The sequence below is a fragment of the Lytechinus pictus genome, chromosome 5 (assembly GCF_037042905.1).
Source record: "Lytechinus pictus isolate F3 Inbred chromosome 5, Lp3.0, whole genome shotgun sequence".
NCBI classification, from domain to species: Eukaryota; Metazoa; Echinodermata; class Echinoidea; order Temnopleuroida; family Toxopneustidae; genus Lytechinus; species Lytechinus pictus.
In genome coordinates this window covers 9563123-9590288 of record NC_087249.1, presented here as the reverse complement: position 1 = coordinate 9590288, position 27166 = coordinate 9563123, and the positions used below count along the sequence as shown (strand labels likewise).

At 35.5% G+C, this 27166-nt stretch overlaps 2 protein-coding genes across 6 annotated transcripts; one reads left to right on the top strand and one right to left on the bottom strand.

The window, feature by feature from the left end:
- Positions 1–931: 931 nt before the first annotated feature.
- On the bottom strand, positions 932–12707 carry LOC129262457 (zinc finger protein 532-like). The gene is made up of 3 exons (XM_054900581.2): positions 12420–12707; positions 8377–8716; positions 932–6802 (listed from the first exon to the last, which is right to left on the bottom strand). The coding sequence occupies exons 2-3, from the start codon at positions 8684–8686 to the stop codon at positions 4095–4097; spliced, it is 3018 nt and encodes a 1005-aa protein (XP_054756556.2). The 5' UTR covers positions 8687–8716; positions 12420–12707; the 3' UTR covers positions 932–4094.
- Positions 12463–25648, top strand: LOC129260535 (uncharacterized). Of its 5 annotated transcripts, none has more exons than XM_064099771.1 (6): positions 12534–12580; positions 15326–15465; positions 16762–16852; positions 18440–18519; positions 19689–19849; positions 20329–25648. In XM_064099771.1, the coding sequence occupies exons 4-6, from the start codon at positions 18478–18480 to the stop codon at positions 20513–20515; spliced, it is 390 nt and encodes a 129-aa protein (XP_063955841.1). In that variant the 5' UTR covers positions 12534–12580; positions 15326–15465; positions 16762–16852; positions 18440–18477; the 3' UTR covers positions 20516–25648. The 5 variants fall into 5 exon arrangements, with proteins under 5 accessions (XP_063955839.1, XP_063955844.1, XP_063955841.1 ...); XM_064099770.1 differs by having other exon boundaries at positions 12536–12580; positions 15373–15465; XM_064099769.1 differs by lacking the exon at positions 15326–15465 and having other exon boundaries at positions 12463–12580.
- Positions 25649–27166: the final 1518 nt, after the last annotated feature.

Genomic DNA, 27166 nt, shown 5'->3' with positions numbered 1-27166 from the left:
TTGTCAAGAAGCATCTAAATGTGGTGCTTAGTATCAGATGCTGATAATTGTTATACACTGTAGGAAACTCATCCCCACTGTGTTGACATTTATCGATAGAACAGGTCAACAAGGTGCATAACTTACAGGCCCGGATCCCGGGCGGTGAATATGTGAATAGTGGGCACCCCAGAAAATGCCTTCATGTTCACCACGTAAAATGGAACTGTTCTTTTTTTTTCAACGATTTCCTTTTTTTTTTTCAATCAAAATGCTGTAAATCAAGAGCTAGACCAAATTGATAAAATCATCCACAAACACTTTAGCACAAGGAAATGGTATCTTCACCATAATGCAACATACTTGTCATTAATACAGCAAAAATGAAAAATACCATCAAGTGATTAGTGTGTAAAGATATTTTTAAAATAAAAATTTTCATATTTACTTGATGCTCTGAATATTTAGGAAATTATTTTAGTAGATGGGGCAAATATGCCCAAAGTGGCCGCAGCATCATATCCCCCCCCCCCCCCGTCATGTCAAACAAAAAAATATCACTGAATACATTTACTATTAAAGTGAAAATGTCTAACAGGGCATAGTAAAATACTTGCAAATAATTACAAGTCAACTCATAAATAAGTGCAAATCATTACTAGTTTCTGTCTTGCAGCATATGAATAGATTTGCTGTGGTAAAAATTTATCTACCAAATGCAAATTTGCAACCACAAATAAATTCTGGTTAAGACCTTTTAATGCTAAGAAAATCCAAATCATTAACGGTCGGTGACTCTGTTTTGCAGCAAATTGATTTGCCGAAGTGCAAACTTACAATCAAAATCTTCAATTGATTGTCAATAAGTTCCTCGCGATCGATGCGAATAAGTTTCTTGCGATGAACCCTCTCAATGCCAAGGAAAAAAATGAGAACATAAGAGGCAATACAATAATGTGTCGAAATTGAGAATATCTTCATTTCTAGAGTACTTGACCATTGAAAAAAAAAGATACATGGAGCCTTGAAATGTGCTCTCTCTTAATACACTTTGTTGAAACAAAAACCAGTAGGAATAAATCAATATTACATACCATAGTGGTAAACAGATATACAAATAATACACTAAATAAATGTAGTTGTAAATACATGGCAATCACAAATTTGCTATATAGCTAACAAGGCACTTTCAGTTATGATAGCCGAAGAATAAGCAAAATAATAAATGACAAGGACAATCTCTAACATAAAAGTGCCAAAGTGCTTTTCAAGCAACATGTAATTTTTGTTCATAAATTCGAACATCTTCAATTGATTTTCATGCAAAATGAATATGTATTTGAAATAATCAATATGGAACTAAAAGTACAAATCCTCTTTATTGGAAATAATTCAACATGCATCTGGGTTCTTAATCCATCCAAATGTACAAAAAAAACCCATCTCGGAATTCACAATTCATTATGAATATACTAACATTTCAGTGCTGTACTTATAATTATATACATCGAGACAAATCCAATATATATATACACCAGTTCCTGTATACAGTGGTGTTATAAAGTTGGTGAACCCCATCAGAAAATGAACATATTTCAAGTTCTGCCACGTTTTAGATATTTAATTTTGAAGTCAGGTGATAAAATATTACATTCAATAAAGTTTGTTTCTCTGGGCCTGACAAACATTGTAGTGTTGTTGTCTCCATTCAACACTCGGCATGAAGGAGTGCATTTTCAGGTGGGGTTCAATAAATTTTTAACACCATTGTATGATAATCCGCTGTGCTCCAGTTCAGTATACTTAATAGAGTACCAAAGTGATGATATCACAATTTTTTTTGTATTTCTGCATTTTTTATACCATACCTGGGCGGGACACGATAAAAACACCCACAGACTGAATTCGGTGGGAATTGGTCAAGAGGGGCCAAAAACATCACCTCATGAATACATCATGAGTCCCATATAAAGTCAATGTACTATTGGCCTGGATCATAACATAATTTACAACCAGGCCAATAATATATTTATTTCAATGGAGCTACTTATGTATTCAACTATTCATGAGGTCATGTCTTGACCAACCATGGACCGATTCCCACAAATTTTGGGTTTTGAAGGTATTTTATCATATTCTACTGAAGTATTTCATTAAAAATACTGAAATGCAAAAAAAAAAAGGAAGAAAATTGATGATGTCACACTTTGGTACTATATTTCCTTCGACCCTGTGAATTAAAAAAAAAAACATTCAAAATCAAATGATTCAACAAAATAATAACATTAACAAAGAAATAGAATATGAAAAAATTGATTTTCTTCTGTTTCATAATACTGAATGCCCAAAGTTCTCTTGATAGTTGCAAAGTTAGTACAGAGGATAATATACAGTTCTTGGTGGAGCTAAACCAGTCAATTTGGACCATAACTTGGAATTCTTAATTCATAATAATTTGTATTTCATGGATTTAATCATTTTCTCCATTAGGATAGTAACTTTGGTATTTGTTTGCAGGCCATATCTTTTACCTTGAAAGATCATATTGCGAATAACGTTGCCAGTTTATTCACTATTAAAGATTTGAGAAGTTGCAAATATTGGTGCCATTATTGAGGAATATAATAATAATAATACAGTGCTTAACACTTTATCAGAAGTCTCTAAGCACTCTACATTAATGCAGCATAATAACCCTGACATTAGCAGAGGAAAAAATTCCTGCCAGGTACCCATTTACCTCACCTGGGTCGAGTGCAGCACATTAGAAATAAATTTCTTGCTGAAGGAAATTACGCCATGCCTTGGAATCTAACCCATGTCCCTCGGGTTAAAAGACGAGAGTCGTAACCACTAGACCACGACTTTCCCATAGGAGTGATCCTAGTAATAAGCTGATAAAACCGTTATCTGAAGAACGTTTGAAATCACAAAATATCCTCAAATATAACTTTTTGAGGCAGAGAAAAATTGTATATCAATCGGGTAAATATCTGGTACATTTTTTTATCTTTCAATGGACAACTTAAAAAAAAAGTAAATTAGCTCTCTCCCATTAAACAGAAGTTATTATATAGCACCAACTTAAAGTCAGCAATAGAAATACATCTGTTGTTCTATCCTACACTACATGTAATATAATTTGTCAAGTTAACAAAAATAAGTCCATTGGCTTTGGAAAAATTGGCTTAATGTAAAATCCCGTCCCAAATGAAAAATTTGGCATAATTTGCCAATTTTAACACAATTTGGATGACCAGTACCTGAAAGAATCAATATAAACAACTGATAATTAACTTACAAAAGAATAAAATATTTAGGCCCATATTCCATAGTTTAATTATAGGCTTTGGTACAACTCGGTGACAAAAATATGGTATGATGATATGTCAAAATTTTGTTGGCATTGTATAGGCCTATTGTTTTTAATGATTAATGTGTTCTTTCTTTTCCACGCTTTAATGTTAAAAAGATTATTTTATGAATGACTTGAATATCAACTCTGATCAGCTGACGAATAGTTATTTGTGTCAGGAGTGGCTATTCATCGTTAAACACATCTTTAGACTGGAGATAAAACCAAACCCAACTTCAGAATAAGGGCCTTATTGGGGCATTGCAATAAACTTGTCATCAATTGCAAGTCGAACCTGGGTCCCTAAAATCAATCATAACGCTGGCAATTATATAACAAAAATTTGCATTTGATTGCTAGTCTGTTTCTTGCAACAAAAAGCAAAGATCAATTTGCTGTAGTTACACAAATATGATGAATCAATTGTAAACTAGCACCAGAAATATGCAATCGATTTCAAAAAATTTCTTCCAGCATCTCCATATAAAGCCCAACGCACACGATGTAATCTGATGTGACAGGATTTTTAAATAAATCACATTTTACATCAAATATTTCCAAGAAACAAAATTATTTTATTTGAAGTTCAACATTTCAGTAGTCTTATCACAATTCTGATTGCTAAGATTTTATTGGTTGGAATGTTCATATCAAATGTTATAGAAATTTCTTTGAAATTTGGATCGCATCATTGCATAGTGTATGCCAGGCTTTAGACATTTATCAAGAGGAATGGAATCTGGAATGGAATGCTAACAAGTTAATTCCCATTTTGATCTTCAATGGAACTGCCTTCATCACTGGAGGTACTACTATCAGTGTCTGATGGCAGCATTCGCTTCACAACGGGCGATGTCTTTGGCTTTTCTACAACCTCCGGTGATTGTGGGGACGATTCTGCCGGCTTTGAATTCAGCATACGTGCCGCTTTCTCCGGGGACCTAGAGAGTGTATGTTGCAGATAAGCCAGCCCATGGCTCCTCGCGTGAACGGTGAGGGCTTTCTCATTCTCAAACTCAACCTTGCAAACCTTGCACTTGAAGAGACTGCTCTCCTCCACTTTCTCCTCTTCGGCATTGCCCTTCTCTTCAAACGCTGGATGCGCTTTTCCATCATCTTCCTCCTTCATATCTGATTTCGTGGATTCCCGCTCTTTCTCCTCCTCAAGTTTCTTCTTTTTCATGTCGTCTTCCCATCTCGGTATCAGATCATCGTACGTGGTGTTGTAGAGATCCATGTTCTTGATCTTATGCTTGATAAAGAGATGCTTCTTCAACGACATTGATACAGTGAAGCAAAGACCACACTCGTGACATTGGTTGAGAGAATCGTCTGCTTTGTGCCCTCGGATGTGTTTCTCAAAGACCAGTCGATCTTTGCTTTTGAACTGACATTTGGCACACTGCTGATCGGTGAAGCGACTTACCGTCACCTTAGTGGCCTCCGCCTTGGTAACCGAAGAGTCCTTTGCCGATTCCCCTGATCCTTTTGGCCTGATGGCATCTTCTTGTACTTTATCAATAGTTGTGACCTCTTTATTCTTCTGCATTGCTAGACTATCTTTCACTTGCCCTCCATGCTTTTCAAACATGTGCTTTCGGAGGGCATTCATGTCGAATTTCGGGAGCTTCTCCCCACATTCCCCACATACAATTGTGTTTTCCGCAGACTGGCCAGGATTCTTCTTCTCTGGCTCACTGTTACGCAACTCTTTATTAGGCTTTATATGGCAACTTTGTCTGTGGATCATGAGATTGGTGACAGAACTGAAAGGTGAGAGGCACAAATCACAGGTGAACATGTTGGTGCTGGATCTACCGTGCTCATTTTTCAGGTGATTAAGTAAGGCCAAATTATAATCAAAAGGCCTATTGCACAAGGGGCATGTATACACAAACTTCTCGATCTTAATGAGTCCTTCCTTGAAGTGACCATCAAAATGGTTCAATAACATGCCTCCCTCTGAGTACACGCTCTTACAGAAGGGGCACTTGCGTAGCAGACTGTACGAGGCATTACTCAGTTTATGAATTTGCAGCGAGTGCTCATTTGCCGACTGCTTCGTGCGGAAGGCCAGCTGGCAAAGGGGACACTTGAAGAAGGACTCAACATGGCACTGCTCGAGGTGTTTCACCAATCCCGGGAAGGTGGTGGCGTACTTGTTGCAGAAGAAGCACTTGAAGAGTGGCCGCGTCATCCAGTGAAGGCATCCATCGTTCTGATGAATCAAGAGCGATTTGAGATCAGTGAACAGGCAGCCACACTCTGGACAGGGCATTGGTTTTGTTTGGTCATTATGAATGATGCTGTGCATCTTGAGCTTACAGGTATTGCCCAAAAGCAATTTGCAGACATTACACTGGTGAAGACAAGCTTTGTGTCCATACTTCGCCTTTGGTACATGATCAGACCTGCCTAAATGACTACTCAGATGGATCATCTTCTCATACCTCACGTTACATCCCATACACAAATAAGAAGTTTGGCCATCTTTTTGAACTAATTGTAATTGATTTGTATTTTTAGGGTGCAAAACGACAGCTCTCGGTTTATTAATCACTTGAGTTTTTACTGCACTTGGAGGTGTGTCAGACTGTTTTGATGTTGTGGTGCTATGTGTAATAGATGGTGTTGATGGATTCTTCAAAGCAGCATGGCTCGCAACACTAGATTTATTGGCGGTTACCTTTTTCTTCTCTGGTGCTGTCAGCATCGTATATGCCTTCAAACAGGCCAGGGCATTCACAGGACTAATGGAAGCTTGTGATTTAATGTTTTCTATGTCACTTTCAGGCGCGTTATGGTAATGCAGGTGAGCAAGGAACGTGCACTTGTTGTAGAAGACAAGATTTTTTCTCCCTGTGCAAAACTTGCAGCGAAATGTCACCAGGACTGTCCTACGATTCAGATGGGCATCCAGGCTCGCCTTGAAGAGGTACGTGTCATTGCAACCAGGACACTGGAAAGTCGTGTTATCCATGTCCAGGACTTTCATCTGCTCCTTGGTGAGATCTGGACAGTGGTACGTAGCAACGCTGTTGGGCTTTCCCAACATTGCCAGCTTCATTGCCTTCAGTTCACGACCCTCCTTATAGCGATCAAGAAACGAGTTGAACTCATCTACCGATGTCAGAGACTCTGGGTTGTCCTCCATGTCCGGTTCCTCAGGAACATCAAGAGATGTATCTGGAGGTTGAAGAGCACCTTGAAGCCGTGACGTCATCACTGGTTTGGAAGTGGACTTCAGAAGTTCCTTGATCAAGGAGGTCTTTTGGGCACCTGTCTCATCCTCATGAAGGGATGCTACACTCTGCTTCAGACCAAGATCAGGGACAGCCTTTTGAGGTTGCTTAATGGATGTTTCTATTTTCCTGTCTTGAGAAGGAGCTTCATCTTCATTTTGGCTGACATCGGTAATGCTGTCTGTACCTTCATCAGTCTCCATTGCCATATCTTCTTCAAGATTCTCTGCAAAAAATTAATAAGGAAAACTTCATAATTGGATGAATGAGTATAAATGTTAATTTATTGGTTTATTTCCAATTGGTCTAATGCCACTTCGTCCAATTACCAACTCGTCTCCTATCATTTGGTCTATCATGAGTTCATCTACTATCCACATGATCTAACTGCATTTCGTCCACTCATCATTTCATCTTATAACCAGTTGGTCCAATAGTCATTTAGTCCATACAGACAGGAGTCCATATACCATTTGATCTTAGTGGATTAAGTATTAATTGGGCAAAATGAATGAAATTAAGATGGATATTAGACCAACTGGTTATGAGACAAAATGGTCATAGACGAACTGATGATTAGAGCTACGTCGATCTGGCGCTGCACAGTGGCTGCCGGGCCCACGATCAACTAGGCAAAAAGAATTTTCAGAGTATTTCTATTTCAGATTTCATTTTGAACAATAAAATATGGACTTTCATTTTTTTCATAAAGTCTTTAGTTCATTGAGCATTAGCTACGGTAGAGAATCTGTGAAAAAAAATTGTTTAATGAAATAATGGAAATACAAGTATTATTTCATAGAATTATTTCATAGAAACAGAACTTTGATATTTCTGGACCATTTACTGTGATTGAGGTGTCAAATCAAAGGGCAGTTATTGAACTTTCTATAAATGTGATTTTCTTTTTGAAATTCAGATACCATCTGCCAAGTGACTTTTTTGGTATCCTTTCTTCAAATTGTTTTAACTCACTAATGCATGTATGAACGATCATCTAAGTTATATGAGAAGAAAAAAGAGGTCCTAACTTTACAACGATAGGTCAACTTTGTGAATTGTTCTTGTGATTAAGATATGATAAATCATCAATGATTCTTGGTTTTGCTTTTTGTGGGACGCATTGGATAAAGAAACTTATTCAATTTCAAATCCCTCTTTTTTATACTTTTCTTTCATTCATTTTTTCCCATTATCATGGGGGAAGAGGCATTCACCCCTGCCCCCTCCATCTAGCACCACACCCAAATGTTTGATGTACCTGTTCCATTTATACAACCAAATTATATAAGCCTCGTCAAACTATTTATGTTTCAAAGTTATGATCTTTCTTTCAATCATGCCTTTTCCCAGAACACAGACCCACATTTTTGCCAACATCTCTTTCTGCAAATGCCTGGGATCATGATCAATAGCAGTGTGCACAAAATTTGGTTTCCAACTTTCTATATAGTTCATGATGTTGTACATAGACTATATACAACCAAGGACAGAACTTCAATATCAAAAAAAGGGTTTCTGCAGTCACCTATTATAGAAATAACATGAAGCCAAACCAATGCATTACTTTTCTCAAATTATAAAAAATGCAATCAAAGAAATTCTACCAAATATCGGGCAAAGCCTAGATATCGTTTCTTTTCCACCAGGCTACAGTCGTAATGAAATGATGCAAAGTCCCTCCTGGACCATCTGGGAACCTACGACCGCTAGAACATGATTACGATTCCGATCCTGGAATGACTAAGAACAATATTGGCAACACATAACTTGACATCACCGAACCAAACTCCCATTTACCTTTGTCATCCGTTATTTCTTCCGCTTCCTGTGCTTTGGTACCCTCATCTTGATCATCATCTCCTTCATCCTCATCTCTATCCTTGCTGGTGTCTCCTCCTTCAGCCCCAACTTTCTCCTTCTCCTTCTTTGGATGATCCTTCTCTGGGTCCTCCCCCTCTGGATCCCCCCTGGATCCACCCGGTGTTTCCTCGTCATCGACGTCAAGTGGAGGCAATGGGATAGGGATGATATGCTTGGCTAGGTCTGGGATTCCGAAGGCTGATAGGATGTCTCCCATTTCCTCCTCAACTGGATCCGTACTAGCCATCCTTCACAGGCTGAGTGCGTCACAGGTATACTAAAATGCAAAATATTAATATATATATATATGACAAACATATTTTTTTTTATTTCTTTCTCTATATGAGAAAGGATCTTGATTAAAGGAGAAGTTCTCCCTGACAAAACGTTTGTACTGAAAATACCAGAGAAAAAACTGGTAATAAAAGATATTGATGAAGGTTTGGTGAAAATCTATAAAAGATTATGAAAGTTATTTGAATTTAACTTTAAAGTGTTTTATTTGCGACGTCATAAAAGGTCAAGTCCACCCCAGAAAATTGTTGATATGAATCGATAGAGAAAAATCAAACAAACATAACGCTGAAAATTTTATCAAAATCAGATCTATGTAAAATAAGAAAGTTATGACATTTTAAAGTTTTGCTTATTTTTCACAAAACAGTTAAATGCACAACTCAGCGATATGCAAATGAGTGTCGATGATGTCCATCACTCACTATTTCTTGTGTTTTTTATTGTTTGAATAATACAATATTTCAATTTTTACAAATTTAACAATAAGGACCAACTTATCTTAACCATTAATTGTTCAAATAATGGTAATTCAACATGTTCAGGAAGAAATAAAACTTTGTTTCACTTGACAAGGAGGAGAAAATTAGAATATTTCATATTTAATATAATAAAATACAAAAGAAATAGTGAGTGGGTGATGTCATCAGTCTGCCAATTTGCATACTGACCAGGATGTACATATTATAACTGTTTTGTGAAATTAAGCGAAACTTTAAAATGTCATAACTTTCTTATTTTACATCCGATTCTGATGAAATTTTCAGTGTTTTGCTTGTTGGATTTTTCTACTTCTTTCAAATAAACTTTTTGTTGGGGTGGACTTGTCCTTTAAAGAACCCCATATGTTATGTAATATCAAATGCATAAATTTCAAATTTTTATTAGTTTGTGATGACTCATTTCTTTTTCATTTAATTCAGGAGCGGTTGTGAAATGATTTGTCTATATACTGAAGGTACAATAAAAACTATTTTCAATTTCCTGAGAAAATGAAATTGGATTGATTTTGTACAATACAATATGTGGGAACACTGCTCTAATTAGACCAAAAGCTTCAGTCTCTGTATTTTGGTTGTTCCGCTGAACTACGTTGGCTCCACTCACCATACATAGACTGAAGGGGATGGGGCCCCGTACCTACAGCCAACGTATAGTGAACTAGCGTTTTATAGATCGCGATTTAAAACTGTTTTTTAAGCAAAATTGAAAGTTTCATGGTTTCCATTATCAGGGAAATATAAAAAACTTAAGTAATTGCATACCTTGGGCCGGAGTTATTGAAAAAAATCCTCTGGATGATTGAGAAATCTGTCATCTAAGACATTTTCACCTGACCTGACGGTTTTTCTTGCAAGTTGCCATCTTGAATGACGTCATTATCGTTATTAACTTAATGTCTCGAATCGAAATATCGCGATTATAACTAGTACTAGTACTAGTATAAGTAGTATCGTTTATCTTCGGTTTCGTTCGCATATGGAGCAGATCGTATAATATCGAAAGCAATATCGATATCACATTCGTGATTGTTGACGTTCGTTTGTAAATATTTTATAGTTTGGCTGCCATTTTGACCATTTTTATCGTGTTCAACCCAATTAAACATCGGTAAAGTATATTTTTCATGCCTTTTTCATCTATATCGTTTAAAGTATTCAAACATTGACATATCAAGTTTTAAAAGTTTGTTGTTTATACATCCTTAGATTGTATATTCGATGTGTAAAATTACATCAAACTTTGGACTGTGAATTGACAAAAGGGAGGGAATGAGAACACATGCGAGCCCACACGTACACCCTACCGTCGGTAAATGGGGATTACAGTAAAATGTCAGAAATTGTTGAATAAATCCCCAGAAACTACGGTTATTCCTGTCTATGCTCTAATATGACATCACAAATAAAAAAAAATCAAATTCTAATAACTTTTTAATTCTTTGATGGTTTACTTCACACCATCACCAATGTTTTTATTATATTTTATGCTATATTTACAAACAAATTTTTGTCAGGGTGAACTTCTCCTTTAAAGGGCAAGTCCACCCCCCCAAAAGAAAATTGGAATTGAAATTTTTTAATAAAGAAAAATCAAACTTGAGCAATACACTTAAATTTCATCAATATTGAAAGTGAAATTAAGAAAGATAGATTGCTTATAAACTATGTAGAATTGAGAGTGAGTTGATACATCACACCATCAAATTTACATCAAAGAGGGAATATTTCAAATATTTTAAATGAAATATATTCATACAACACTATCTTATTTTCTGCAGATTTGACAAAAAGGAAGCTCTTCATTGGATGACAATATGTTGCAACAATGGCAATCCCACATATTCAAGTAGAAATAACTTGTTTCACATCATAAGGAACAAAAAATATACAGTGTAATACTGTATCTTTTTTTGTATCACTACTTTTTTATTTTATAAAGAAATACTGTATTTCTTTATAAATAAAATACAAAATTAGCGAATGGGTTACAAGATCGGTTCCCTCATAATGCCTCATTTGCAACCACCCCGTCAGCCAGTGTGCAAATAAATAGGCCTATATCCCCTTTTAAGTAAAAAAATTAAGTTGTCTTAAAAAGGTGGTTAATTTGACTCCCCTCCCTCAACCCATCCTTTTGAGAAAAGCCCACGCGGTTGTCTCGAAATGTGAACACAGACTGTCGTCACTAGTATAAGCTGATCCTAAATTTGGGATGATCCGATTCTTCAAGCGTGTGTATGCGTTGGGCTCAGCACAGCACAACTCCGAAACACCTCTTCACTTTCTCTTCTTGGACTTATAGGCCTTATTATTTTTGTTCTGCACTAAAAATTCCTTTTTCCGTTAACTCAACAAAACGTTAAGTTCACTTTCTACAATTCTAGTTTCTAATCTCGGATTGGATCATTTATTTTCGTCCTCCATTGATCCAACTTCCTTTCTCTGTGAGCTTGGCAAGAAAGGTAAGAACAGGCAATTACTCTTACATATTGATCATAAGGCCAAGTGAGCATGAACTGAAATTAAGCAAGAAATGCTAAAATTCAACTCGATCATCTCCTGTAAAACATTTTGCCTTCAATGTTTGCTCACTCATTTTATTTCAATTAATGTTAATTAGAACCAAAAAAAATCAGGATAGTCTAGCCTATATTAAGTAAAATGTAATGTATTATTTCATTTTTGACCGACTCTTACGTGAACTGTTATAAAGATAATAATTTCTGAAGAAAAGAACAGACTCCTAAAGTCGATCTTCCAGAAGTTCCAAGCTTAACTAGGACTCAGGAGTAGGAAAACACAACTCATTCATTGTTTCCTGGACTGACAAACTATTTAAATTCTAATGATAAAAAACAGTAATAATCAGCATGACCAAATCATATATGGATAATGGATATGGCATCGACATATGAAAATTTTGAATTAGGGGGTCTTCTTTTATTTACCCAAGTTGGCCAAGTACAAATTGCATTAAAACACAAGTGCTTAGCCTTAGCCATGGCCATATATACTGCACTACACTGCAATCAAGCAAGTTCATCATGTTCATGTCAAAATCATGTTTTCAAATTAATTCATCTCATATTTGATACCTGCAAAAACTTAAAACTTGTTATTTTCTTTGTTGTGAACATCTGTTCTACAAAATTCATTAACAATTAATGACCTTATCATACTCACAACCAAATTTGCAAGACAGTTTTTGATGTCCAATTGGGATTTCACACAGAGACAAGGCAGCCATGAAAAAGCAGCAAGCATGTGATAAAATAGGTGGCGCGCTTTCACATAGATGCATTGCATTGTGGGATATGTTTTGATGAATGATATCTCCTGGAAGGGTAAGACAAATTAGGCTAAATATTAGTTTCTGCCGTTATTAAGTATTGGTATATAAACATTATTGTTTCTTAGTTTTGTTGATAGTGCAAATGTTCTTTCTGATGTGTTGTAGTTAAATTGGTGAATCGACTCGTTGATCATAAATGAAACTGATCAGATAAAAGCAGTGTGATAGATACGCTGCAGGACCTATCGAAATGTCCGATACACCGCCCCGGCCCGCTCCCGTGGAAATTGATCAAGCTCGGCTACCTGTAGCCGTAGGCATGTCATGCGATGTTGCCCAAGTCGAGACAAGTGGCCAAGCTTGATCCATCCACCTCGGCCGGCTCGGTTGACGGTCCAGAGCCCCAGGAGCAGCGGTCTGGCCCGCTGTGACGGCGGAGAAAGAGAATTAGCAGATGTCATGGATGTATGATGGGGTGTCCAAACTTCGCAGACTTATCAAAAATATTCACCAGGCTTAAATTTGTTAACAAAATATTCATAATTTATACAAAATCAATTCAAGAAATAGTTACCACATTAAGTTTTAACGGCAAGATCGTAAACTATAAAATCATGGACGAAAATGTAAAGTAGGTCAAGCCTCAAGGGGTTTCGCCGGTATCGCGATCTCAAAATTCTATTCCGATCGGCGAATGCGCGTTGTGCTGGAAAACTGTTCTGAAAAAGTGTGACCTAACTTCGCGGACCAAAGTTTTGTGGAGATTTAAACAAAAACTCAAGCTTAAAAAGTGAAATATTTGTATAAGATTGACGTCAAAATGCTATAGAATCGGTTAGTATGGTGAGACTACCACATATCGACCACCTCATTTGAAATCGACCACTTTGCGCGCGTTAAAATTATTGCGTATTACAAACGATCCGCGCGGGAGAGTAGGCGCAGTGTCCATAGAAACGGTAAGAATCGATTTTACGAGAAAAAAAAAGAAGCAACAAAAAGTAAAAATTTAGTAGAATTAATCAAAATTGTATTGACCAGACCCAAACCCTGCTGAAAAACTAAGAAATCCGATAGGAAACGGCTCTAGAACAAATCGTCGAATCATGTGCCGGAGCTCGCAGTGGAAGTAGTGAGACGATCATTTAGCATGTTGACATCATAGAACTGATTTGGAAGAGTAAAAATATTTTGCCACCGCGACAAGAATCGGCCGTAAACTTAATGTACTGCGGGTGGTCGGTTTCATAAGACGGGTGCAAATGAGCAAATGTAAAATCGTCGTATTCGTTGTTCGTTGATATATACAATGTACACGGATTGAATCGGAGTCGCCGAGCGAAACATGGGAATCTGATTTGCTCAATTTTCTGCACAAATGAGACGAAAACTTGGTAAAATTTATGAATATTTTCGCAGATACGATGCTTAGAAGATTAGGTGGTCGATAAGGGGTCGTTCCAACCATACCACATTTAACTCACATTTTTGATGATTTGATGTTTTTACTCACTGCCATACAAAGTGAGACAGGTCACAGACACAGGGGAGAAAGGGACTGCATGGGCCTCATATAGGCCTTCATCGTCTAGACTCTTGTATTAATAAGACATAGATGCTGCTTGTGTCTTCAGACTTTCATCAAAAATTATATAATTTATTCAGGCTTCTTTTTGATTTGACTATCACCATGATCACTATGTCTATGAGGCCACTAGGCCTAATTTACAATCATGAAAAGCCTTAAGTTAGACCAAAAGCTTCGGTCTCTGTTATGTTGGTTGTTCTGCTGAACTCCGTTGGCTCCACTCACCAAATACAGAGACCGAAGTTGTAGCTCGATCTGTACAGGGGACTCAACCATATAATGTTTATGTATTGAAAGGTCAAGTCCACCCCAGAAAAAAGTTGATTTAAATAAATAGAGAAAAATCAAACATGAATACCGCTGAAAACTTCATCAAAATCGGATGTAAAATAAGAAAATTATGACATTTTAAAGTTCCGCTTATTTTTCACAAAATAGTTATATGTTCAACTCAGTGATATGCAAATGAGAGAGTCGATGATATCACTCACTCACTATTTCTTTTGTTTTTATTGTTTGAATTATACAATATTTCAATTTTAGGACCCCCTTGCTTGAACCACAAAATGGTAAAATGGAATTCCATGTGTTCAGGGAGGAATTAAACTTTGTTTCACATGACAGTGATGAGAAAATCAAAATATTTCATATAATAAAATCCAAAAGAAATAGTGAGTGGGTGATGTCATCAGTTCCCTCATTTGCATACCGAACAGGGTGTGCATATAACTGTATTGTGAAATTAAGCGAAACTATAAATTTCTTATTTTACATCCGATTTTGATGAAATTTTCAGTGTTATGCTTGTTTGATTTTTCTCTTTCTTTTCAAATCTGCTTTTTGTTGGGGTAGACTTGTCCTTTAAGTTTGGATAAAAGAGGGAAGTGAAGTTGCGCGACAGGCGAAGTAAGTCACTGTTTTTTCCCCTTTTTAAGTTTGTTTTTCCCCGTTTTGTTGCATTTCAGACCAAATCGGAATAATAATCTTTATTTTGGTACAGTTAAAGAAAAAAATTGATGAGCCCCGTCGGGGGGATTTTGCATTGTTAAATAGTGGCTGCATGATAGCGAGCCGTCTGTGTACGAGGAGAAATTAAAGATGTTTTAAAACTCCTCGAAACGGACGGCTGCCAGCTGTCTAGAAAAGCCTGAATTAAAATTCAATGTTTTTTTTGCTTGGATCGTAAATGAATCTGTTTATGTATTGCAGGTGTTAATGTTTAAGTTTGTGGTCGCTGTGTCTTCTTTTATCATCAGGATTGTTCAGATGTTTGTGCAGAATAGGGGCACTGCGCAGACTTCGGGCAGCGTGCCATACTAAAAATTTAGGGGAAAGATTACTTTGATAAGGTAACTGTTGGGGTCTACTATAATTACTAATGATCAGGGATGAACTTTGTCTTTAATAGTATAATGACTAATTTCCTTGTATTTTAGCCCATCCCTTTACTATCATTATTACCTTATGCCTATATTTTAATTTAGAAATAGTATCATAATGATAAGATTTTATACTAGTCTAATCATTTTATGGGAGGGTGTGGGATTATATTATCTTTTTTTTAGATTATTATTATGACTGAGTAAATTAATTAAAAGTTGAACTTTGAGGAGCAACTATTTGTTAACAGGCATTTTGGCTTCTATCTACATGTAGTGTACATTGTTAAAAAATAAAACTACAGAACAAGAAGCTAGCCTAATTGATTGTGCAGGTCAAGAGACATTTCTCTCACAATCTTCTTTTCCTGTCAGTTTCAAAATATAAAATTAATTTGTTATGTGAATAAACACATTAATCACATTAAGTAAACAACTATTTCTCTCTTCTTTTCAATCTTAACCTTCAAGTGCAAGTGCTCCAGAGTTGATCTGAATAAAGAGAATGTTTATTTTTGTAACACTGAAATATATAAGATAGGATTGTTCTAAAATTCATGAGTAGTATAAGTTTTGTTTTTATCTTACAAACTTTACATATAAATATGTATACACAATGCAGTGATTTGGAAATGAGAGAGCTAATGATGTAGCACAATGATTTCTCCTGATATATTTTTATTCAATGTCTCACCTTAACGATGTTTGGTAGAGAACTAGATCTAGTAATATTGCTTTTCCTGTTGATCTGTTTGAAAATGTTAAAGTTTTTGTTCAACATGCTCTCATTTCTTTATTTTTGCATCAATTATGGTCATACATGGTACATAATTATGGTCCTTTGGTAATACCCGCATGTGACCTTATGAGAATGATGGGGTCAAAGGTCAAATGATATGAGGTCATGTTCTTCCTACGTATTTTGAAGTTTTTGTTCAACTTGCTCTCATTTCTTTATTTCTGTATCTATTTTGATCACACTTGCCTAAAATGATCATTGGGTAATACCACATGTGTGTTGTTGATGAAGGTGGGGTCAAAGGTCATCTAGGGGTCAAAATGTCAAGTTTTTGTTCAATTGGTCTTATTTCTTTATTTCTGCATCAAATATATGTACCGGTATGTTCATATATATGTACTTGGTACATATGATCATTGGGTAATACCATATGTGTGTTGTTGAGGATGATGGGGTCAAAGGTCATCTAGGGGTCAAAATGTCAAGTTTTTGTTCAAATTGCTCTTTTTTCTTTATTTCTGCATCAGTTATGTCAACACTTGTTACAAATGATCCTTGGGTAATACTACATTTGTGTTGAAGAGGATGATGGTGTCAAAGGTCATCTAAGGGTAAAAGGTAAAATGATATGAGGTCATGTATCCTTTTTCAAGTTTTTGTTCAACTTGCTCTCATTTCTTTATATCTGCATCAGTTGTGTTCATATACTCGTTACAAATGATATTGGGTAATACTGCACATGTGTTCTTGAGGATGATAAGCTCTAGGGGTCAAAAGATCATAATGCATTAATGTTATTTATCACAAAATCAGGCGAGACTTGTGGTTCATGAACCACCTTGTGTAGAAATATGATCATGATGCTTTTCATTGAATCCTAACAAGTCGCATTAATGCTATTTTTTAAAGTTCATGTCATTTTCATATTCCTTTGTTTATGCGAGAAGAATTACAGTTATTTCAAAAGTCAAGCAAAAACTTTTAATTAAAAACAATACACGCACCTCTGTACAATACACTCTCTGTAATAAAAAAGGGAGGTGTTCGTTAAATTACATTGCTAGACTGTCCATTCTAAATAATAATCAAATGTACAGGTCAGGTACATGTACATGTATGTATACATGCTTTGATATGAATAGAGAGAAATATGATATCATTCAGAGAAATTGGGTTACGATAATAATCTTGGTAGTAATAATTCATCATATTCAAAAGTCTGTCCTTTTTCTACTCTGCAGGAAGTATTCCGTGATTATAATGATAATCACTAATTGTTTATATTCACTGAAGTGTATATTTAAAAAATGACCTCTATATAATGTTTTTCTCTCTCTCTTTTCTTTCCTGAAATTATGCTTTTCTTTTGTCTGAAAACTTCTTGAAAGAAGTTTCATTTTGTTAAATAGCAGGTGTATCCTATCTAGGTCAGCTAAATAACGTTGACAAATATTTGCACAAGGACCATTTATGAAAGAGTTAGTGACGCTAGTCCATATTTACAGATCACTTTAGAAATATCTGAAGAATATTTCTGAAGTTCGAGATCCCTTAAATAGTGCTTATGCACAAAAATTACAAGCATTCTGGTTAAGTCTTGTTAATTCTACAGTACAGTAGTACTAGCCTTCTTAAATGTAAGTGCATTAATGTATATATTTATATTATTGACTAAGATTTTGACATATATTCATGTTCTTACCTTTCACTTTAGACTTTTTAATTTGCAGGTAGTGTGTATATGAATAGGTACAATATTTAAAGACAGTATTTGTAAGCTTTCAAAGTGATTCTGTGAACCAAAAACATGGTCTACATAGATATGTATTTATTCTCTTATCATTCTTACTTTTTCTTGTCTATACAGTGTATGACTGAGGACCTGTAAGATCACTCTTGTTTAGTATTCAAAATTGTTGTTGATGTGTTTACTTGGAAGCTCTGGCTAATTTAAAAAAAAAGATAAACTACTTTTTGTCTCACCTGCGAAGCAGAGTGAGACTATAGGCGCCGCTGTTCCGACGGCGGCGTCAACACCAAATCTTAACCAAAGGTTTAGTTTTTTAAATGACAGCATAACTTAGAAAGTATGTTGGACCTAGTTATTTTAATACATAACTGCTTGTATATAAAGTAGAGTATCAGTTGTATATAATTTGTGTAATACAGACATTATTCTTCTGTATATTTCCTACTTTTTACAAGGTCTGTGTAATATACTGTAAACTAGAGAGTAATTCAGAATGGGCATCCTTGGAGTCATAATATCTACCATTGCCTGTCAGGTATTTATATTCAATAATTTTGTCTTGTTCAAATGATCTTTTGAAATTCTCTTCAATATTAATTTCATTATTGACTCATCGAGGCTTGGAGCAAAAAATGAAACTCCCAGTCTCGCCGAGGATCATTTGAAAATGATGGTGGCCTGTATTCTGAACTGCAGTTTATAAAAATCATGATTTACCTGTATATCTATGCTTTAACTCTGAGTAGCCTAAGGCTAATATGATGCAAATTTTATATAGAAAGCTTATCAATTGATCATCACCCTTGAAACTCAAATGGTTACAAATTGTCTGGAAATTATAGATAAAATACCATAATAATGTTTAGTATTTAAAAATAGGAGTGTAGTCTAAGCAAATTTTCCGCAATTTTATCTTTTACCAATTATTGTCAGACTAGGACCATAAACACCAGATTGATTAAAAAAATCATATTTGGTAGATCAGCCCATGAAATCTACCAGGATTATTTTCAGAATTGTTCTTTCATCCTGTGTTTCTTTTTTCCTGTTCTCCATTTTATCACTTTTTGATGTATCACAAACTTGGGGGCTGGTTGTTTCCTTGCAGCTAGCCTATAATCCAGGCTATTTATGCAGCGTTTGTCTTTAACTTTGATATATATGAGTCTGATGCAGTTACGCGAAAACTCAGCAATACATCTGATGCAGAAGACTTAGAACCATGGCTGCGACAAGTGTGTATTGGCAGTTTTTCATTATGAAAAACCTGCACCAAATCCTCGTCAATACCAAAAAAAAAGTAACGCAACACCAGAGTATGTAGAATTATGAGGTACCAAGCTGCTTCACAGCCATGGTCTGTAGTCTTCTGCATCAGATGTATTGCTGACGTTTCGCGTAAGAGCATCAGGCTCGTGTAAAGGCAAAGACAAAAGCTGCAACCTCTGCCTAGATTATAGGCTAGTTCCCTAGTCTGCAGGCACAGACCCTTAGTATTCGCATAGTGCATAATGCAGGGTCTGAAGTAGTGAGACTAGATTCACTATGTACTGTAGTCTGTAGAGCCTTTGGGGTCTAGTCTTCACTCTAGACCTGTTATTGATTAAAGTGTCAGATATGAGTCTGTGTGGCAGACTAGTTGTCCCCCTGCCCCATGGTTGCACTGCCTTCGATTAAAACTGAATACTTTCCTCCATTTTTCAGGTGATCGGCTTCATATGGTATGGACCGAACCCCATTGGAAGGATGTGGTTGAATTCATGCGGCAGAAAGAAAGAAGAGTTACAGAAGACAGGGAATCTACCCTACCTGGTTGCTACGTTCTCTAAAGCAATCACGGCATACTTTCTAGATGGATTTTTAAGGTAATGTAGATGAAGAGTTGACAATTAGAAGGTCTTATTTATAAAATTAGTGACTTTTGAAAAAGTTCTGAGAAGAATTTTAAGATGACAAAATGGATCCAAATCAATCGTTTGGTTGCATCTGTGTGCTTCATCAGACATTTAATTTGCCTAATGTGTCAATTTATTTATGACTGGTATTGAGCAGTCATAAGTTAAATGACCCGAGTCGTTGTTTTAAGATGAGGATATATATACTCTTTAGAGGACCCCCCCCCCTCTCTCTCCACCAATATGAAAACAAAGGAAGAACATGTGGACTGGTCATAGTGAAAGATGTCCTTGCCACAAACTAAGATAGAAACAAATGCTTCTGGTAATAAAGCTCCTTTTAAGGAAATAATAATTATACAAATTTTATCATCATGTTCATATAATTAGAATACTGTCCTTTTCGTGGATATATATTTTATGAAATCTTGCATTTTATTTCTTAACAGAGCTGGAATGGGAGTCGTCACAGTAGAGGAAGCATTCTACGCCAGTATCAATTTATCAATCATTGTTGCCTTGCTCGAAGCTACCCACGCCCCTTTCCATGGAGTAGGCCTACCGGCGTACCTCGTCAATATCGGCTATGATGCTGCGTGTTTGATGGTCATTGCAGTATTAGTTATAGCATTCTAATTTATCCCTTGTTGTCCTTCCGCATGTGTTTTCAGGTATGTAACTAGAGCCCTGTTACATGATATGATACAACCAATCTAACTATTATAAGTATAAATCTATAGAAATATATGAATGAAAAGTTACAATTGATTGTTATTATCAATTGTATCTCTTTGTTTTACAGGGGTTTGTCCCATCATTAAAATTCACAAAATGATTGTCTTCTTTGATCATGAACATGTATAATGTAAAATCAGTTATTATCATGCCATTGTATATTGTAATAATTGAAATGCAATTCAAATGTGCTTGTAATCGTAGCATACCGGTAATTTTTGTAACAGCAATTTTTTTTGGTTTGGGTTTTTTTTATATAGTAAATATGAAGCTATCCATCTCATCTTAAAGATCCAGACCGGACCCGAAAATGAAATTGATAAATTATATACCAATCGAAAGCTTATAAGCTACTAAATACAGCAAGGTATGCTTTATGCATTTTCACTGCTTCCCAGCTGAGTATTTTGCTTAAGAATATTCCAATTATCGGGCTTCGAACCCCGCTTAGAAAATAGGCTTTATTGTGCTTTTCACCTGCCTCGAGACCGTGACGTCACGTTGTGTAAGAAGCGTCGTGATTCCATAGGTTTGTACACAGAAAAAGTGGGTGATTTTTTTGCTTTCCAAATAACGCATTTCATTCTCTTCACTTCTATCACAGAGGGATATCACATATATTTTTACCCACAAGCTTGAATTTATGAAATCTACAGTTTTGAACTAGTTTTTGCCATATTTTATTTCCTGCTTATTTGGCGCAGATTTCAATTCTATCTGCATTTAGATTATGTATAACAACTTTTCCTGACATAGCAATTTAGGCCCAATAAGAGCCAAACAAAGAAATCACAAAAAAGGTAGTGAATAGTTGCAGGTTTACAAAAATTTGAACAGTGAATAATTTTGAGTGCCATTTTCATCTGAAAACGAAAAAAATAATGGATTCATAACATGGAAATGGAATAAAATACCCAATGCTTTTGTACACAAACCTATGGAATCACAACCCTCCTGACACAACGTGACGTCATCATTTCCAGGCGACGTGGGGGTGCTCAATCGAAGCGTACTTTGGAGGAGCAGTTTCTTTGATTTTTATTCTATATTTTTAACTATTAGAAGGAGATATATATGTAATATTTTTGGTATATTTGTATTGTATGAATCATTACCTTTATTTTGATATATGATTGTTTTTACACCGGTCAGGGTCTTTAAAGTTTTTACAATATTTGCATGCAATTATGATTATACATGTATATCCTTAACAGATAAATGTCAAAATATTTGTAACCCCAATTGTTTGTCAGCAAATTGGTGCCTGTTAATTTGATTTTTTTTTATTGGACAGAAATAACATGTGAAGAGATTAATAATTGATTTCAAATGTGCCAAACACCTTATTATCTTTGCAATACATTTTTTTTCTCTACCATAGTTTAGTACATGTAGGTCTACTGGGTATTATCTACATGTATGTTAACATTCCCAATGAAAAGAAAAAAACTTCTTTGAATTAGAGGGGGTTTATGAAAATCGTCTTACTTTTGACAGAATCTTTATAAATTTTGAGCCAATGGCTTTTTTCTTCCATCTTGCTAAAAAAATAAAACCCAGCACAAATGCCCGAAGATGTGCTCTTTACTTGAAGTGCCAGTATGCCCTCATTTTATAAGGGAAAAGTTATTTTATTATTTTACATGTCTTATAAACAATGTATATTTCTTATATTTAAACTGTGAGCCAAATACTTCCGATTATTATTTCCTTTGTATTCCAGTAATCACTCATTCATTTAAAATGCAAATGCTTGGTAGTATAGTGTTTTATAAACACACTATTTTAGTATGTTGAGTATCATATTTAAAATCACACATTTTCTTTTACCTTGTACATGTATGTATTCATCCTCTATCCATGGGCATTACTCTGTAAAATAAAAAAATGTTAGTTGCTGTAATATCTGATAGCTACAAAGGATAAAAAGCAACATTGCAAGACACCATACAGAGTAAAAGAAATAAGCTTTCATGGAGTCTTGAAATAAGACTAATGTCAATGTCTTGAGATCGAAAAACACAGCAATTTTGATAAAATTGATGTGTAATATTTTCCTACCTTTTTTATTATGATACAGTGAAGTAATACTTTTGATATTAGACAATTGATGCAAAATTGATTTGGGTTTGAAGGCTTTACAGTTATTCAGAACCTATCATTACTATAAAATCCTTTTTGTTCCACATCTCAAAATGGAAAAAATGGTGAGTTCCTTACCTCTGTTTGCTACCCCTTTTAGAAAGATTGGTGTAAAGGCAAAATCATATTCTCTTTGAGTACCTTTTTGTATGGGAAGGACATGATGGTCCCTTTATCCAAGCTTGAATGGTGTTAACAGAGGACCTGTTTTCATGGTTCATTTGTTATTGAAATCACAAAGTTATTCTTCTGTATGTAATTATTTCAAGGGATGGGTACTTGTAGTTTCTATGCAAATCACTTCTCGGTTCTTTCATTTAAGTTGTTTTTTTGTGGACTGCCTTCCTACTTGTCTTCTGTATTCATTTGTATTATGCATTTATGTAGTATATTCTTTGTATATTTATGAATTTTGCTATATATAAGCAATCATTGGTTTATTCTTTACCACATACAAGAAAATAGAAGCGTGAAATCGACCAGAATTAATAACACGTACATTTGTTTTTCAGCAGTAAATGCTATAGAGATATATGAATTTGAAGAGATAGGAAGAGAGAGGAAAAATTAAGATACCTCTATTCATGATGCAAAGTAATGTAAATTTTGAATTTCACTAAAAATTTTAATGTGTTTTTCAATACATCATACATGTAAGTTTTTGTTGTCTTCTGTCACTACTCGTTGTAGTCAAACTTGCATAAAAGCAGTGCATGATATGTGAAACTTGTAGACAAGCCTATATGCTGTACATAAATGGAAAGAGGGCTACTTCAAAAGATGATACGACATTTGCTCCTGCGACATTTGTATGAATATCTCAGAGGGCATAGGGTTAGAGTTAAGATTGTAATGGAGTTTTTGGTTCAGAATAATGTAAAGAAAAGAATTAGGGTTTATTTAGTTTTGGAGGTTAGGTTTTATATTTAACGTGCAGATTTTCCATTGGAGCAATTGTCGCCGGAGCAACTGTCGTGTAACCACTTCTAAACACATGTACCAATCAAGTTCTTGTAAAAACTCATGTTTGTGCTAAGGCATTAAATCAAGGTTTAGTTATCATTAAAATAAACCTTGCCTGCATGCTTCATGATAACTGCCTAACTTTAAGCTTGTAATTATACTGATCACTGCATATTGGTGCTAATTTGTATGGTGGCAAAAGTCTTCCTCTTTTGCAAACATATATTACAGCAAACATGTGGTTTTATGAAAACCATACATTTATTTTATATTCATGTTTTATTGCCTTGATCACGAGACTAGTTCTTTCAAAGAAATTTTAGAATTAATTTGTGAAACTCACGTTCTAAACGTTGCCTCTGAATTAGGGAGAGATTAAAAGATTATCCCTTATTGTGTGTGGATTACACTTGAACTCGATGAGGTTCATATTAATTATGACGATTCAAAATCACTAAAAAATGTAGTATTTATAAGAGTAAAGATTATCATCACAAAATAATCAATTTTATAATTCTCTTTTTCTCCATCTCCCTGTCTTTTTGTTCTCCTCTTTATGATTATTATCATTGATAATATTATCATGATCATCATTATTATTGTGATTATCATTATCATTGTTGAATTTCCATCATATATTAATTTTCATTACCTTAAAGCAAGCTGAAATTTATCATTTCTATTCTATAGTTTTATACAGATGCATGTTTTGTTTAACCTTGAGTATATTATTGTGTTTATTATTATGCTGCATGCTTAGTCACACAAGTTAGTCAAGATTTTTAATTATTTTTTTCCCCAGGAAAAAATTGTTTGTTACTCTTTAAAGTCCATGTAAATATATGTATTTTTAGAAAACAGGTAGTGGATGGTATTTCATAAAGCTGTTTGTACAATTACACACGACTTTACGATTGACTGGAGCATGTTCATGGGTCCTAAATCAATTACATAGGGATATATCATCTTATTATTATTATTATTTGTTTGGCGTCACCCGAGCCTTGGAGGTGAAAAGCGAACTGAATCACTGTGACCTGCAGGTCTCTCCTCACGATATAACTGATAAGGGGGGATGCAAGTGGACCACTACACCGCGGTTCCCCCCTACTCTTATATGAATAGTGCAATGGGTTCTTAATGTGCAAAGGTGGCGTCTCTCCTCTACATCGAGCCAGGCCTCCATTTAACGTCCTATCCGAGGAACAGTGTTTTCCTCTGTAACAAAGCCACGTTTACAACATGACGCTGGCTTTAGTCATCCGCCCGGTTGGACCCGAACCCCACGACCTTTGGTTCGACAGGCAGACGCTTAAACTGACTGCGCTATAACTTGCTCCCTGCAAATCTATCACAAAAAAGGATCAGCATCCATGCCTAAAGTCATTAGTACATGTAAATTACTAACAGCTTTAAGAAACACCCATCCGCCATCCAAGAAAATTATATATGATTCAGAATATCTTGATCGGGGTGTACCTCAGTCGTGAATGAAAGTAACAAAGTAACAAAGAGAACAAGAAGAGTGTTAATGATATTCAATGTCCCCTGATCATTGTATGGGATGAAAATTAGATTAATGTCAATAACGTGTGATAATTGGGCATTTTCAAAGAGATTCGGGTGGATGTTTCATAATGCTGTTCGTCATTTAAGAGCAACGACTGGTGAGCCTTTCTTACGTGCTAAGTAATCACCAATGAATATTTAATGGTGAATATCATTTTCCACAAGAGAGGATCACCAGTCCTTCTTAAAGTCACTCTTAACCAACGAACAGCTTATGAAACGGCCCCCGGGAGTTAAGCTATATAATGTAGGTTTTCTGTACACTTGCTGAAAGTGCAGACAATATTTAAAAAAGCCATTTGAATGTGTATCATTGTATTTACTTTCCTGAAATATAATAACTTTTTTTTACAAAAATGATTCCCTGCAGTTTGTGTGTTTTTCTTTGAGAAGTGTATGTTGAATATTTTATAGTGATAGTGTGTGTGTTATGCTGGATTCATAAAGTATATGCCTTTTGACTAGTGGCAGTACGGGGGGGGGGGGGGGTCAGGGGGGCAACTGATAGCTCCCCTTCCTGTGATTTTTCAAGAAGTGAGAAAAAGGAAGAAAGGGGGAGAAGAGGAAGAAAAAGGAAGGAAGAAAGAAGAGTATAAAACAAAAAAGATGCCACATTTAAGGGATGTTCACCCTGAAGAAGTTTGTTGTAAAAATAGCAGAAAAAATAATATAAAATATTGGTAAAGGTAAGATTAAGGAATTTTAATTTTGGGATTTGCGACGTCATAAACGAGCAGTTGCCTCATGTTATGTAACAAGAAGTGCCTAAATTTCCATTTTTTAATAGTTCATGATTACTTATTTTTGTTTCCTTTTTAGAAATGGGTGTAAAACGATGTCTATTGATATACTGAATTTACAGTAAATACCATTTTCAATTTTCTGAGAAAATTTAAAACACGAAAACATTTCATTGATTTTTTACCATTTGATATGTAGAAAAGCTGCTCGCATATGACGTCACAAATCAAATAATTAAAATTCTAATAACTTTTTAATTCTTTGATGGATTTTTTCAAACCTTTATTTTTTTTGCTATTTTCACGATAAACTTTTTGTCAGGGTGAACTTCCCCTTTACGATGGTATAAAGCCCCCATTAAAGTAACCTAGTGCCTTCCCATCTTTGACAAATAGTAAATAATACTCCCCCTCTCTCTCTTTTTCTTCCTGCTTCCCCCCACCCCAACCACTTTTTTTGGCTTCTACCCAACTTTGTCTACCTCTCTCATGGGTCATTCTCCCCCTTTTCTCTACCCCCAACCCCTTCTCTCTTTTCTTGTCTACCATTGTCTCTCGTCTCATTTGTACAATATCCCCCTCTAATCTCTTCCCATCATACTCTTCTCTCGCCTTTTATTTTTTCTAACCCCACCCCTCCATCTCTGTGCAATCTTCTGTCTTGTCATCTTCCTATCTCATCTTTCTCTTGTCTCTCTGTTTCTTCCCCGGCCTCTCAATCTCTCCATCCATTTTATCTCCCCTTTTCCCTGCTCTCATTTTCCTCTTCCTTTCCTATTTTTGTACCACTCTCACCCTTCTATTTCTCCTCTCATCTAGTCTTTACCCATGTTTGCTCTCTCCCCCCTCTCTATCTCTCTTTCTCAAGTTCATCCAATCCAATCCCATAGATATTTTCATATATAGCACCTTGTCCTTTTGGTTACAAAGCGCTGCACAACAAACTGCATGTCGGGGCCACTAATACTATAATTCAACACCTCAGAATGATCAGCTTAGTCCATGCAAACATAAGGGCCGTCTGCACCATCCCTAGTTTTCAAATTAGCGCGCTATTTCTGATCCGGCAAATTATCCCGATCTGAACAATCTCGAGATTATTTGCAATGGAGACGCAATTATCGCGCTAGTTCGTAGG

Excerpts from the sequence above, each read along its gene's own strand:
- LOC129262457 (XM_054900581.2), bottom strand. The coding sequence starts at position 8,686 with ATGGCTAGTACGGATCCAGTTGAGGAGGAAATGGGAGACATCCTATCA. Across the intron at positions 6,803-8,376 it reads AGAAATAACGGATGACAAAG|AGAATCTTGAAGAAGATATG; the intron begins GTAAATGGGAGT and ends AATTTTTTGCAG.
- LOC129260535 (XM_064099769.1), top strand. The coding sequence starts at position 18,478 with ATGGGCATCCTTGGAGTCATAATATCTACCATTGCCTGTCAG. Across the intron at positions 18,520-19,688 it reads TATCTACCATTGCCTGTCAG|GTGATCGGCTTCATATGGTA; the intron begins GTATTTATATTC and ends TCCATTTTTCAG. Across the intron at positions 19,850-20,328 it reads TTTCTAGATGGATTTTTAAG|AGCTGGAATGGGAGTCGTCA; the intron begins GTAATGTAGATG and ends ATTTCTTAACAG.